The sequence below is a fragment of the Mercenaria mercenaria genome, chromosome 3, assembly GCF_021730395.1.
Source record: "Mercenaria mercenaria strain notata chromosome 3, MADL_Memer_1, whole genome shotgun sequence".
NCBI lineage: Eukaryota > Metazoa > Mollusca > Bivalvia > Venerida > Veneridae > Mercenaria > Mercenaria mercenaria.
This window is the reverse complement of record NC_069363.1, coordinates 28675469-28689635: the sequence shown is the minus strand read 5'-3', so window position 1 is coordinate 28689635 and position 14167 is coordinate 28675469. Positions and strand designations below refer to the sequence as shown.

Below are 14167 nucleotides of genomic sequence, written 5' to 3'. Positions count from 1 at the left end.
GACAGAGAACTTCAATTTTCAAAGAATAGATGCAGTAGTCACACTGACTGACTATGATACCAGGGCTTGTGACTTTGATCCCCCACTCCTGCAACTAATATAACTTAACATCGGCGTAAGAGTCCCATGTATGGATGCTTAACACCTGAGTTGCTAAAGAACCAGGGAATTGTTGGCATTTGAGCGTCTTTTGTATCTTGCACTGTCCTCCCACTAAAATTACTAATACTCCTGGAGGAGTTGTCTCCCATACTGGTTACCTGTGGTGTCTATAAAAAAGGTTAAATACAGACAATCAGTCTGTTCTGCAGTCTTATTCCAAAATTCCATCTGCATATGAAGGACTGTGGGAAGAATGCTAGAGCGATAAATGGGGATACTGAATGGTGTTGGAGGCCATACTTGCAGTAAGTTATAACTTTTCCTCGCTCTGCCTTCTGTCTAGCATTTAAGTCGTACATTTCATTTGAATCACTTGGATTGAGAAATGCATAGAATTTAACTTTTCTATTGGTTGTTTTATATTTTATAGCTTTTTTGTGTTCATTTGGGATTTTATTCATATTTGGTGCATACTGTACTAGATCTTTATGTGTAACCTAACCCTCTATGTTATTGTATTGTTTAATGATATGATTCAGTTACACTAGGAAACTAAATTTCAAAATCTTTTCAATGTTTGTTTTATAACAGGTGTCCAACTCCATAATGTTAAACCCATATCTTAGATACTGGTTCATTTGGACCACCTGTATCTTGATGATATAACTAAGATTGGTCAAGATGAACCACATTATGGGACAGTATTAACCCAGATTTTGTTGTTTCTATTTTAGTATGAAGTCCACAGAGCATAAGCCTCTAACACATGCTCTTTAAATACATCCAATTATTTTTAAACTCGATGAGAATTACCTAACAGCACATCTTGTCTTTTATTTATAACTTGTCATCTAAGCTTTAAAGGACACATTTTTAGCTCACCTGAGCACAAAGTACTCAAGGTGAGCTACTGTGACTGGTCATTCTGCATTGTCCATCAACATTTGCCTTGTTAACACTCTAGAGGCCACAGTTGTGACCACTCTTTATGAAATTTGGTCAGAATGTTCGTCTTGATGATTTCTAGGTCAAGTTCGAAACTGGGTCACGTGGGGTCAAAAACTAAGTCAGTAGGCCAGATCGAAAGAAATGTTGTTAACACTCTGAGAGTCCACAGTTTAAGTTTTATACTCATGAGAGTTGGTCAGAATGTTTGTCTTGATGACCTCTTCATCAAGTTTGAATCTGGATTATGTGGGGTAAAAAACTAGATCACCAGGTCAAATCAAAGAAAATCCTTGTTTACACTCGAGGCCACATTTCAGGTCCAATCTGAATGAAAATTGGTCAGACTGTCTCCATGAAATCGCTAGGTCAAACTTGTTTACACCTTTATGGTGTGTTACTGAGGTGAGCGACCTAGGGCCATCTTGGCCGGCTCTCTTGTTAATGTAAAAAAGTCCTTAAACAAGAACATTTAGACAGTGGCTGTAGGAACATCAAACTTTGTAATGTTACATCACAGCCCTTGCGTTGCACAATTACTGAACAAGATTCATGTAATTCATTATGACCAGTTATATTCTGTGCAACTTTTTGTCATGGGAGATCTATAAAGTGGATGTGTATACTGGTTGAGTACCAGTATCTAGACAGGACTAGTTTCCAGACATACGTAATAACATCCATAAGCGTTTTAGATGTTTGTTCTTGTCTTTAAAAGAGCACTGTTTCACAAGACTTGTAAGTAGTTTTAAAATGATACCGTACTTGTGTTTACAAAACGACTTCAGTTGCAGTAGGGCATGGAGATAGCATTGCACATGCCCAAAAGTTTTATTTTGTCAAGGTATCCAGTGGGGAAGAGGAAATTAAACTTTTATATTTCATTTGTGCTGATGACCGACATTGATTACTTTTAATTTCATGGTATTCACATAAAATGCAGACCAAATGTATATAAAGTGTGTATCTCTTTAAAATCTAGGCCAAGTTCAGTAGCCAGCCAGTTCGGACCAGTATCTGGAGAGTTATGGCCCTTGAATTGGTCAAAACGTCCGCTCAATAACTAGAGTATTTTGTACCAAAACTAAACATAACTTATATAGAATGTGTATCTCTATAAAATCTAGGTCAAGTTCAATAACCAGGCAGTTAGAATGACCAGTATCTCTACAGTTATGGCCTTTGAATTGATCAAAACTGCCAAAATTAACTGTGTCTGTCGGATAACTAGAGTAATTTTTCTTCGATGCAGAAATTACATTTTTTAGAATTACTTCCTTTTCTTGTTACTATAAATAGCTTATATTGTAACTTTTTTTGTTATTGGCTGTAGGAAAAAACTCTGAGACCACTTAACTGTGGTACAACATTGATGTTACTTCCAATTTTTAGGTTTACATGTATTTTGATGTATCTCTACCTGGTAAGGATATTTTTGTGCTCTTAGGAAAAAAAAAAAGATTTTTCGTGGACTTACTTCCTTTTGTTGCTACTATAAATAGCTTATTCTTTTAACTTTTTATCCTGGTTGTTAGAATTGGATACGTCATTGTTCTGGCTTGCGGTTTACCAAACTTAAACAGAACATATTTTACTATAACATCTACGTCAAGTTCGGTAAGTAGTTACTTTACAGTTGCAACTCTTGAATTATTGAAAATTGCCGAAGTTTGAATCATATAACAGTAATTTATTTCCAAATCGGTCATTTCTTCAAGAATTACAACACAACCACAGAATTTAAATTCCATGTGCAAATACAGGTGGTAGTGTAAAGTAATTTGCTGCGACGGATGTATAATGTGACATTCTGGCACTCTTGTTGAAGATTAAAACTGATAGACTGGTGGCAAGATTCTCTTATAGTAGTTAATCCACTGTAAATTTTAAACTATTCTAGTAATTTATTCAAAACTTTGTTCACTCTATGTACAACATACTACAACCATCTCGGCAGCCTAGTAGAGCGTCCGCTTCGAGTGAGGGAGGTCGTGGGTTTGATCCCTGGCTGCATCATACCAGACATAAACTAGAGCTCTGCCAAGCAGGGCAATATATGCCCAAAGGGTTACATCAGAGGATGGGAGCAAAATTTAAAGAACTTGACTGTTGAAGTCCAAAGGACAGGAACAACAAAGGGAAGAAATTCCAAAAAAAAATCTAAATCCACAAAAAAATCCTTACCAGGTACAGGTGTGTCAAAATATACCTAAAAATTGGAGGTACCATACATGTTGTACCACAGAAAAGTGGTCTCAGTTTTTCCCTACGGCCAATAATAAAAAGTTTCAAAATAAGCTATTTATAGTAAAATAAAAGGGAATTAATTCAAAAATTTTTTATTGTAAGTGAACAAAAAAGGGATCTGCCAAATAAAAACAAGAGCACTGCAATATACACAAAGCAAAGTCATATATGACTTTTGACCCCTAAGTGTGACCTTGACCTTGAAGCGAGTCATCCAAAACATGCGCTCTGCACGTCGTCTCGGTGTGGTGAAATTGCCAAGTTTCTTTGAAATCCTTCAAGCAGTTCAAGAGTTACAGAGCAGACATGAAACAAACTGATATGACCTTTGACACCCAAGTGTGACCTTGACCTTGAAGCGAGACATCTAAAACATGCGCTCTGCACTTCGTCTCGCTGTAGTGAACATTTGTGTCAAGTTTCTTTGAAATCCTTAAAGGGGTTCAAGAGTTACGTAGCGGACACGAAATTGCTAATGGACAGACGGACACCTGGGGTATAACATAATATGTCTCTTCGGGCGTATAAAAATGGTACTAGTGGCTTCCTTGCTTGACGCTCAGTATTAAGAGGAAAGTAATAGGACTGGTCAGCCTTGTGTCAGTATAATGTGACTGGGTAGGGTGTCATATCACGTGTTTATGGCGTGATATTCCAGTGAGGCAGCACTATAAAGTTGGGCATTGTGCTCTCTGCTACAAGTAGACACCGTCGTTTATATGACTGAAAAATTGTTGAAAAAGACGTTAATTACGAACACACACACACAACATACTACAAGTCTATACTAAATTTAGTTCTCTTTATTATTCAGAACTTTATGTACAAAACGAGAGCTGTTGGAGGACAGCAACGCTCGACTATTCAACAGCCTTGTCAACTGAATGAATATTAAAGTCCAAAAAGGGGCATAATTTTGTAAAATTGCAAAACAGGGTTATGGAACCTGCACAATGCATATCAGCTCGTGACAATGGACAACTGTGTGAAGTTTCAATCCATTTCCATTACATGCAAAAACTTAACCAAAAATTTCTAAGTCGAAAAAGGGGCATAATTTTGTAAAAAAAGCAAAACAGAGTTATAGAACCTGTGCAATGCATATCAGATCACAGTGAACAAGTGTGTGAAGTTTCCATCCATTCCCAATAGTGGGTGTGCTGTTAGTGCGTACAGCCATTAATGAAAGTCTTCTTGTGTCTGTTCGTGCTTTCGGTTCATTTAAAAGAAATGAGCTTTGAGTACTCTTCTTTAAGGAGAAAGTTCGCAATACCGCGATAAAAGGTCGCCATTTGCAAATACTCAAACAAATTAAGAAAGTCTAGTCTTTATAAGCCCCATGGTGTAAGTTCTAGTCAATTTTTTGTGTCTTTCATGATATAGATAATGTACATTATATTTGGTTGGTTTAATCCTTACATACAAGCCTGTTGTTTCAGTTTAACTTTTACGATTCGTTCTCAGGGCAGCTCGTACCCAGTTTTTCGTAACTCATTACCTTTCATTATCTAAACTTAAAGCAACTGTATGGCAATTTTAGTATTTCTTTGGCATATTTTGAGATGTATGTTTAATTTTATGGCATAAAATATAGAAGTTATTAGATCTGCATGAAATGGAGGTTTGTTCATATTTTAAGCTTTTTACCATCTTACATGATTAACAAGTCTACAGAAATAAAAGAGATCAGTAGTACTTTACGTGTTTGGTTCTCTGTTCGTCAATAAGGACACAAAACAGTGGGTACTGAGATACCAGCTTACATACAAAAACTTAACCAAAAACTGCTAAGTTGAAAAAGGGGCATAATTTTGTAAAAATGCAAAGTAGAGTTATGAAACCTGTGCAATGCATGTCAGATCATCACAGTGAACAAGTGTGTGAAGTTTCAACCCATTCCCATTGGTGGGTACTGAGATACCAGCTTACATATAAATCCTTAACCAAAAATTCCTAAGTCCAAAAAAAGGCCAAAATGTTGTAAAAAAGCAAAATAGAGTTATGGAACCTGTGCAATGTAAGTCAGTTTATCACAGTGAATAAGTGTGTGAAGTTTCAATCCATTCCCAGAAGTGATTACTGAGATACCAGCTTACATACAAAAACTCAACCAAAGTGGGACGCTGACGCTGATGCATGGGTGAGTCCAATAGCTCTACCTATTCTTTGAATAGTACAGGTAAAAATGAAATGAATTTATTCGAAGATGCTGCAACCTATATACGACTGTCTCACAGTTCATATTTAGCACTATCTTTCTGTGACTGTAATATTTACTGTCATCACTTAAAAAATCTTGTCTATAGTAAAGGAATCCAGTTCATCAGATAATAGTTTGTGTGCGTGTGTGTATTGTAAGCACATCCAGTTTATTCCTGCACTGAGAAGAGTCAATCTGTTGTTTTCACATCCAGTTTTGATGTCTGAGAAGATTTCAGCTTTTTTCTTTCCTTGCCCTTGGTGGTTCCGATAACCTCTCTGCCTGAAAATATTCAATATATATCATTAATGGATAAGATTAAATTATTACAATACAATAAATTCTTTATCTAAACAGTGTTAAACTTATCAACTGAACTCATCTCATATAACAAATCAATATCAAATATATATCAAAGGCCTTGTTTATACCTGGGATATACTGATGGACATTGGTATCTGAATTTTCTGGTACAACAGGTCATATTGTAATATTTTTACAAGGATTTCTCAAGGATAAACAAACGTCTTATAAATAAAATAAACTGTTTGTTTGTTTTCTGTCACCCCAATGCAATTTAGGCCATATTTCAACTTTAATGATGGAGGCAGACACTAGGATACCCTTTGGACACTATTTAAGATATGGATGTGAACCCGAGTATACAACTCTCAAGCAAGACTCAAATCCACAAAGAAGTAAAATTTTACAATAAACTGAAAAACAGAAACTATCATTTTAAACAAGACAGTCAATGACCCTAAAGCACTCACCTGTGTAAAAGACTTCAAGTGTGTTTGTATAACGTAATGATACAAATCAAGGCTTTAGCTATTATGGATTCAGAGAGGAAGATTTTCAGTTTCTAATATATAAGCATATAGTATATACATCTTATACACAGGGGCATCACCATTTATGACCCTAAGGCAAAAATTTGAACAATTACAATAGAGTCAAACTCTGATATCAAGGCTCTAGCTATTAACTCTTCAGAAATATTATCACTTCAGAAAAGATTTTTTTAGTCTGATAACTGAAAACCTATTTTTAACCACAGTGACCAATATTAAAATTTCTATGAACCGGAATCATTTGAACGACGTGAAAGAGGGCCACCAAGAGATCATTTGTGTAAAGTTTCATCAAAATCCATTCAGTAGTTTTGGAGTAGATGTTGTTTAAAGAAATTGTTGCTGATGACAGATGGACGGACCCACGCATAACAGACACAGCATGGTCACAATAGCTCACCATTTCATGCTCATGTGTAAAGTTTCATCAAAATCCATTCAGTAGTTTTGGAGTAGATGTTGTTTAAAGAAACTGTTGCTGATGACAGATGGACGGACCCATCCATATAGACACAGCATGGTCACAATAGCTCACCATTTCATGCTCATGGTGAGCTAAAAATATGACAAATCACTTTAAGAGATAAAGAATGTCTTACTGAAGGTAGATTTCTCATCCTCATTAGTGAATCAATCTTCTGGTTGTAGAGATCAAATACAAACTGAGCCATGTGTGGCATATCACTGATAACCATTGGTGGATGTAGAGGTGGCTCGTCAATCTGGAATTTGAATGTAATGTACTGTAAAACACTAACTTTTCATGAAAACTTTTTTTCTCTCTAAAATTAGCAAGTTCCATCTTTTTTCAGTTAAGTTTCCCCAAAATATTGGACTTGACAAGGTTGTATCAGTGCAAATACATATTGGTAGTTCTTTCAATGCATTTCTGGTTTCTGTTTTCACAATCAACATTTTGCAAATAAATCAAATGGGCAAATCAGAGCAAATTTGCAAATAAAGTTCCCCAAAATTAAAACATTTAAAAAAAAAAAAGTAACAAGAGGGCCATGATGACCCTATATCGCTCACCTGTTATCATTGCACTTGAGGACAAGAAGGTCTTCAGAAAAAATATCTAAGTCCAAAGGACAGTAACAACAAAGGGAAGAAATTTAACCGAAAAAAAAGTTCTTACAAGGTACAGATATGTCAAAATACACCTAAAAATTGGAGGTACCATCCATATTGTACCACAGAAAAGTGATCTCGGTTTTTCCCTACGGCCAATAATAAAAAAGTTACTAAAAATAAGCTATTTATAGTAACGTAAAAGGGAAGTAATAAAAAAAAAACATTATTGTAAGTGAACAAAAGAAGGATCTGCCAAATAAATCTGTTGACATGAATGAAATTTCCGATCAGTATCTTCATTAGTTACAGAGATATACCCATTTTAATTTGAAATAAAGGGAGGTAATTTGACATAAAATCAGTCCATAGTTATCTACCCTGATTGGCTCAGTCCAACTAATGACAATAATGTAATTTCAAATAAGTCCTATAAGTACTAACTGATATAAATCCATTTTGATTACAATCAGGGGAGGTAATCAGATACAAAATAACTCTGGAACCTACGATTGGATCTGATTTGTCATGGAATTCAAGATTTATTGTTGCTGAAGATATTTTGCAAGTTTGTATTAAATCAAACCATAAATGAAGTCTCTATATGGCTGCAAAAACCAAAATAGCCAATTTTGGACCTTTAAGGGGCCATAACTCTGGAACCCATGATTGAATCTGGCCAGTTCAAGAAAGGAAGCAAGATCTTGTGGTGATACAAGTTGTGTGCAAGTTTGGTTAAAATCAAATCATAAATGAAGCTGCTATTGTGCAGACAAGGTCAAAATAGCCAATTTTGGCCCTATCAGGGGCCATAACTCTGGAACCCATTATGGGATCTGGCCGGTTCGACAAAAGAACCAAAACCTAACGGTGACACAAGTTTTGTGCAAGTTTGATTAAATTCAAATCATAAATGAAGCTGCTATTGTGCAGACAAGGTCAAAATAGCTAATTCCGGGCCTTTCAGGGGCCATCACTCTGGAACCCAAAATGGAATCTCGCCAGTTCAAGAAAGGAACCAAGATCTCATAGTGATACAAGTTGTGTGCAAGTTTGGTTAAAATAAAATCATAAATGAAGCTGCTATTGTGCAGACAAGGTCAAAATAGCTAATTCTGGCCCTTTCAGGGACCATAACTCTGGAACCCATAATGGAATTTCGTCAGTTCAAGAAAGGAACCAAGATCTTATAGTGATACAAGTTGTGTGCAAGTCTGGTTAAAATAAAATCATAAATGAAGCTGCTATTGTGCAGACAAGGCCAAAATAGCTAATTCTGGCCCTTTCAGGGGCCATAACTCTGGAACCCATATTGGAATCTGGCCAGTTCAAGAAAGGAACCAAGATCTTATGGTGACACAAGTTGTGTGCCAGTTTGGTAAAAATCAAGTTATAAATAAAGCTGCTATTGTGCAGACAAGGTCAAAATAGCTAATTTTGGCCCTTTCAGGGGGCATAACTCTGGAACCTATAATGGGATCTGGCCAGTTCAAGAAAGGAACCGAGATCTTATGGTGATACAAGTTGTGTGCAAGTTTGGTTAAAATAAAATCATAAATGAAACCACTATCATGCAGACACGAAATTGTTGACGGACACATGGACGGACGCACGGACTGACGACGGACGACGGACGAAGGGTGATCACAAAAGCTCACCTTGTCACTATGTGACAGGTGAGCTAAAAATGACAAGATCAATGTATAAATGAATCAACAGTGCTCAGATAACCCATATCAAAGAAAGTTACCTTTCTAGGTGTTGGGAAATTTTCCTGAGGATCTATATGTAACTCTGTTGGTCTTGAGCATAACTGTAAGTAAAATAGAAAAATACTTCTCATTAAAATTCCTGCAATTTAAGATTTTGTATTACATGTGAAAGCACTCAATGTTTACTTTACTTCAAGTCAACCAGTCAAAAATAGTTCATTAAATAAAAGAATAAAAGAATAAATATTAAAAACAACATACAATGTCTAATTGTACCGTGATATAACAAGCACAGAGTTTACTTGTTAAACAGTAACACCTTTAAATCTACCTCATTTGTCAAGTACATTTGGTATATAAAATTGTATTCATTTATGATCTGATCATTTGTATTGATCTTGATTTAATCCAGTATTTCAACATCATTTCAGAATTAAATTTATAATGACCATTACTGGCATGCGAGTAGTCCCCGGACAGCAGTAGTCCCCGGACACGCTCCCGCAACGCTCTATTTTCGGGATTCGTCTACATATTTTTGTACCTAATCATACAGACGCTTGTTTGAGAAGTTTATCATGTTCATTTTTTCACAGGTAATCATATGAGTATAATAATCGTTGAAATCCTACCGCGTGGTTACTTGTTTACATTTTCACTGGCGGGGCTTCCATTTTTATTGCGCATGCACAAGAGAGGCCCGTCTGGAGGGTTTTAAAATTAAGGCTACATGTCTTTACTTCACGACTTGCAGACGATACATACACTTTCAACAAGAAAACTTATTTTCTTTGTGACAACAATACTAATTTGCCAAAATATTTCATAATTTAAAGAGGTTTTATAGCACTACATTGTCCAGATATCTGTGACTTAAACATAATTATTCTATTTTCTGTTATCGCAATTTTCCGTGTGGCTGGGACAAATAAATTTGACGCAAACTTGTGATCTTTTTACAGTTATATATATAAAATATCATTTGTCTATTTCATAATTCCAGCTCATATGGGCAGTTCCCGATAAATATATTCATGAAACAAGAGCACCACCTTGCGGGTGCTGACGCTCATCTGATTTTTTTTGTGTAATAGAAATATTGTCCTACCCATGATTTTCTAAGTCTAAAAAGGGCCATCATTCTTGCAAAAAGCAGGATAGAGTTATGTTTCTTGATGTTTAGTGTCCACTTATGATGGTGAAAAACTGTTGCAAGTTTTAAAGCAATAGCTTTGATAGTTTATGAGAAAAGTTGACTTAAACATAATACTCAACCAAGAAAATGATTTTCTAAGTCCAAAAGGGGCAATAATTATTGCAAAAAGCAGGATGGAGTTATGTTGCTTGCTGTACAGGGTCAGCTTATGATGGTGAACAAGTGTTGCAAGTTTCAAAGCAATAGCTTTGATAGTTTAAGAGAAAAAGTTGACCTAAACATAAAACTTAACCAAGAAATCTGGTATTTTCTAAGTCCAAAAGGGGCCATAAATCTTGCAAAAAGCAGGATGGAGTTATGTTTCTTGCTGTACAGGGTCAACTTATGATGGTAAACAAGTGTTGCAAGTTTTAAAGCAATAGCTTTGATAGTTTAGGATAAAAGCTGACCTAAACATAAAACTTAACCAAGAAAACTGATTTTCTAAGTCCAAAAGAGGCAATAAATCTTGCAAAAAGCAAGATGAAGTTATGTTTCTTGATGTACAGGGTCTGCTTATGATGGTGAACAAGTATTCCAAGTTTCAAAGCAATAGCTTTGATAGTTTAGGAGAAAAGTTGACCTAAACATAAAACTTAACCAAGAAATCTGATATTTTCTAAGCACAAAAGGGGCCATAAATCTTGCAAAAAGCAAGATGGAGTTATGTTTCTTGCTATACAGGGTCAGCTTATGATGGTGAACAAGTATTCCAAGTTTCAAAGCTATAGCTTTAATAGTTTAGGAGAAAAGCTGACCTAAACATAAAACTTAACCAGGCAACGCCGACGCCGACAACCGCTCAAGTGATGACAATAACTCATCATTTTTTTTCAAAAAATCAGATGAGCTAAAAATGGTGTCCGGGCATTACTATCGAGCATGTTAAAATTCTACAGACCCCTTTTCGGGCCTCGCTAATTCCCCGCGAATGTGATGTCATTTCACAGGAAAAACCCTAAACTGGTAATACCGGTGCTCAGGTATGTATATATGTTAATCGTTTTTATTCTTGATATTGTTTAAGCTTTGGAGGACGAAATATATGCAATTTCTGTCCGGGGACTACTCGCGTGCCAGTAATTAATATAACCAGGACTTCTGTGTTCTGTATAAGTACTGTCCTATCTCAACAAGTGACCTGTCAACTTCCTTGCAGAGATCACAAGCTGAGGAAGAATGCCTTCAGACATACTGTCTTCTGTCAAATTATTTCATTTCAGAGCAATTTCTTCAAACCTGTCTTTACATGACTGCCTCTGTAATTATTGTTCTCTAACTGAGCATAAATACAGCTTTTTGAAAATCTCTGAAACCTCTGGATCAGAAATATAAAACAAGAGCTGTCCCACTACTAGTATTCAAATTATTTTTAAATCTTAGAACTTCCATGCAAAATTTTTACCAGGATTTTCTAAGTCCAAAAGGGAAATAATATGGCCAAAATAAATGTCAGACTTGTGGGACTTGATGCTATCACCTAGTTTTATACAGGGATCATCCTATAAGGCGATTTGAGCGATATCGTCATTTTAAAGTCGGCCACTTCGCCTAATTATCGCCTCCGGGCGAAGTCCGAATCGCCGAGTTTTTCAGCGAGTGATTATCTGTTTACTTAAAGTAAAACTTTATGCATATTCTACATTAAATTATCGATAAATCTATAGTCAACCCCGCCTACTCGCCTGTCAAACTTCAGCCAATTGTAGCGTTAATATCCCACAGTGTCAATCAATAATATTGTAAGCCGCCGCCATTTTGAAAATTTTCAATCGGCATGTAAAAAGCCGATAAACTTAACGAGAGCATGATCTTATGCAACAATTGTATACTATTATTTCATTTTATTAAAGATTACTTCAAAATTTATTTCAATTAAAATTATTATGGTCAATTTCTGTAAATGAATTGCTCGGGTACTGCGGATAAAAGATGATTTCGCGGACGTCAGAACTGCCGTACAAATATTGTAAAAAGATTGCCATTACCTACGAGTTTGGTGTTATTTTCGAAAAAAAAAAAAAATAGATGAATTAAATGTATAAATCTGGACAAGTTGATGCAAAAATCAGGCATTATAAAGGCACGAGAATCGAAATATGAATGAAAATTTTCAAGGCGTTTTGATTGTGCACCTGTTAAATTACGAGTTTCGGACATGTAAATTTTGGATAAAAATTTAAAGGCGACTTTTTCATAGCTAAGTTTATACTTTCTTTAGAAATTAATGAAAATGATAATGCAAAAATCAATTTCCTTAAATAATTACTGTTTATAAGTTACAGCTAGACCCATAGAAAGTGGATATATATAGGCAGGAAACTGCATGCTATGCCAATTCTTCTCCTTAAATTCCTCAACTTCTCCCTAAATTCTGCGGAAGTCACTTCTCCCTAAAATTTTGATCTAGGATGATCCCTGTTATAACCCTAAACATGCATGTGAAGTTTCAATTCGGTATCTTCATTAGTATTGGAGATAGTAATTTTCATGCAAAACTTATCCAAGACTTTGTAAGTCCAAATGGGGGCATAATTTGCCCAAAGTACATGTCTGAGTTATGGGACTTGACCCAGTAAGGTTGGTAATAGACCTAGAAAAAGAAACAAGAGCTGTCACAGGAGACAGCGTGCTCGACTATTTCGATGCTGGATAGTGAAACTGGGCACATGTGAGGAAGCTGGAGCTGTCACTGAAGTGTTTAATTACTCCAATGTGGATGAAGATACTGGACAAAAGCTTAAGTCTGTGTCAAATGTAACAGTCTGTGTCTAACAGGGAGAGAGAAGTGTATCAAATCATTAAATAAGTATAAAAGGACATAATTCATGGAAATTTCTGCAAAAGTAATGCACCAGGACATTGTGTAATATCATCTGGCTAATAATGTGGAGCAACTATTTGAAGTTTTAATCAAATAAGTGAGACAGAACAGGAGTGCATCATAACTTGAATCTGAAATTCTAGTAAAAAGGGGTATAAGTCATAGCATTTTGGTGCCAGCATCAAGAACATTGTGTCATATGATGTTGGTGACCATGTGGAACCACCGTTTTAAGTTTGAATAAATCCATTTAGTAACAACAGAAATATAGTGAAAATGCATCAAAGTTAAACTGAAATTCTAAGTAAACAAGAGCTCGTCGAACACGAAATGCCCCCTTTGATGCATTTAGTAATTGCACAAGGAACATAAATTATATGCTCATTGTAAACAAAAGTTCTACCATTCTGGTTTAATCTGACCTTGACCTTTAACCTATTAACCTAACAAGAGATTACAGAGTGATCTTGGCGCCATCCACTGAGCCATTTTTGAATGTTCCAAATTTCAAAACTAGCTCAAGGTCAAAATCAAGGTCAAATTCCATTTCGGTACAAAACAATGTGTATGTGGTCCAAATTTGAAAGCTGTAGCTTGAGAAATGTGAAAGTAGGTCACTAGATCAATTTCAAGGTCAAAGTTCATTTCAGTAGACAGAACTATGCATGTGCTTCAAATTTGGAGGCTGTCGCTTGAGAAATGTGAAAGTAGGTAATAGGTAAAAATCAATGTCAAATTTCAATTCAGAACACAAAAATATGCATGCGGTCCAAATTTGAAGCCTATAGCTTCAGAAATGTGAAAGTCGGTCACTAGGTCAATTTCAAGATCAAAGTTCATTTCGGTACACAAAAGTATGCATGTGGTTCAAATTTGAAGGCTGCAGCTTGAGAAATGTTATAGTAGGTCACTAGGTCAAAATCAAGGTCAAATTTTATTTCAGAACGCAAAACTATGCAAGTGGTCCAAATTTGAAGCCTGTACCTTCAGAAATGTGAAAGTAGGTCACTAGGTCAA

The 14167-nt window shown here is 35.7% G+C and overlaps 1 protein-coding gene across 3 annotated transcripts in view; it reads right to left on the bottom strand.

The window, feature by feature from the left end:
- Positions 1-4082: 4082 nt before the first annotated feature.
- Positions 4083-14167, bottom strand: part of LOC123525856 (RNA helicase aquarius-like) — a 65569-nt gene continuing 55484 nt past the window's right edge. For all 3 annotated transcript variants that reach the window (XM_053538094.1, XM_053538093.1, XM_053538092.1), the window contains exons 33-35: positions 9170-9232; positions 6948-7070; positions 4083-5776 (exon numbers count right to left, since the gene is read on the bottom strand). In XM_053538094.1, coding sequence (XP_053394069.1) covers positions 5729-5776; positions 6948-7070; positions 9170-9232 — 234 coding nt within the window. In that variant the 3' untranslated portion in view covers positions 4083-5728. The remainder of the gene's footprint in view (positions 5777-6947; positions 7071-9169; positions 9233-14167) is intronic.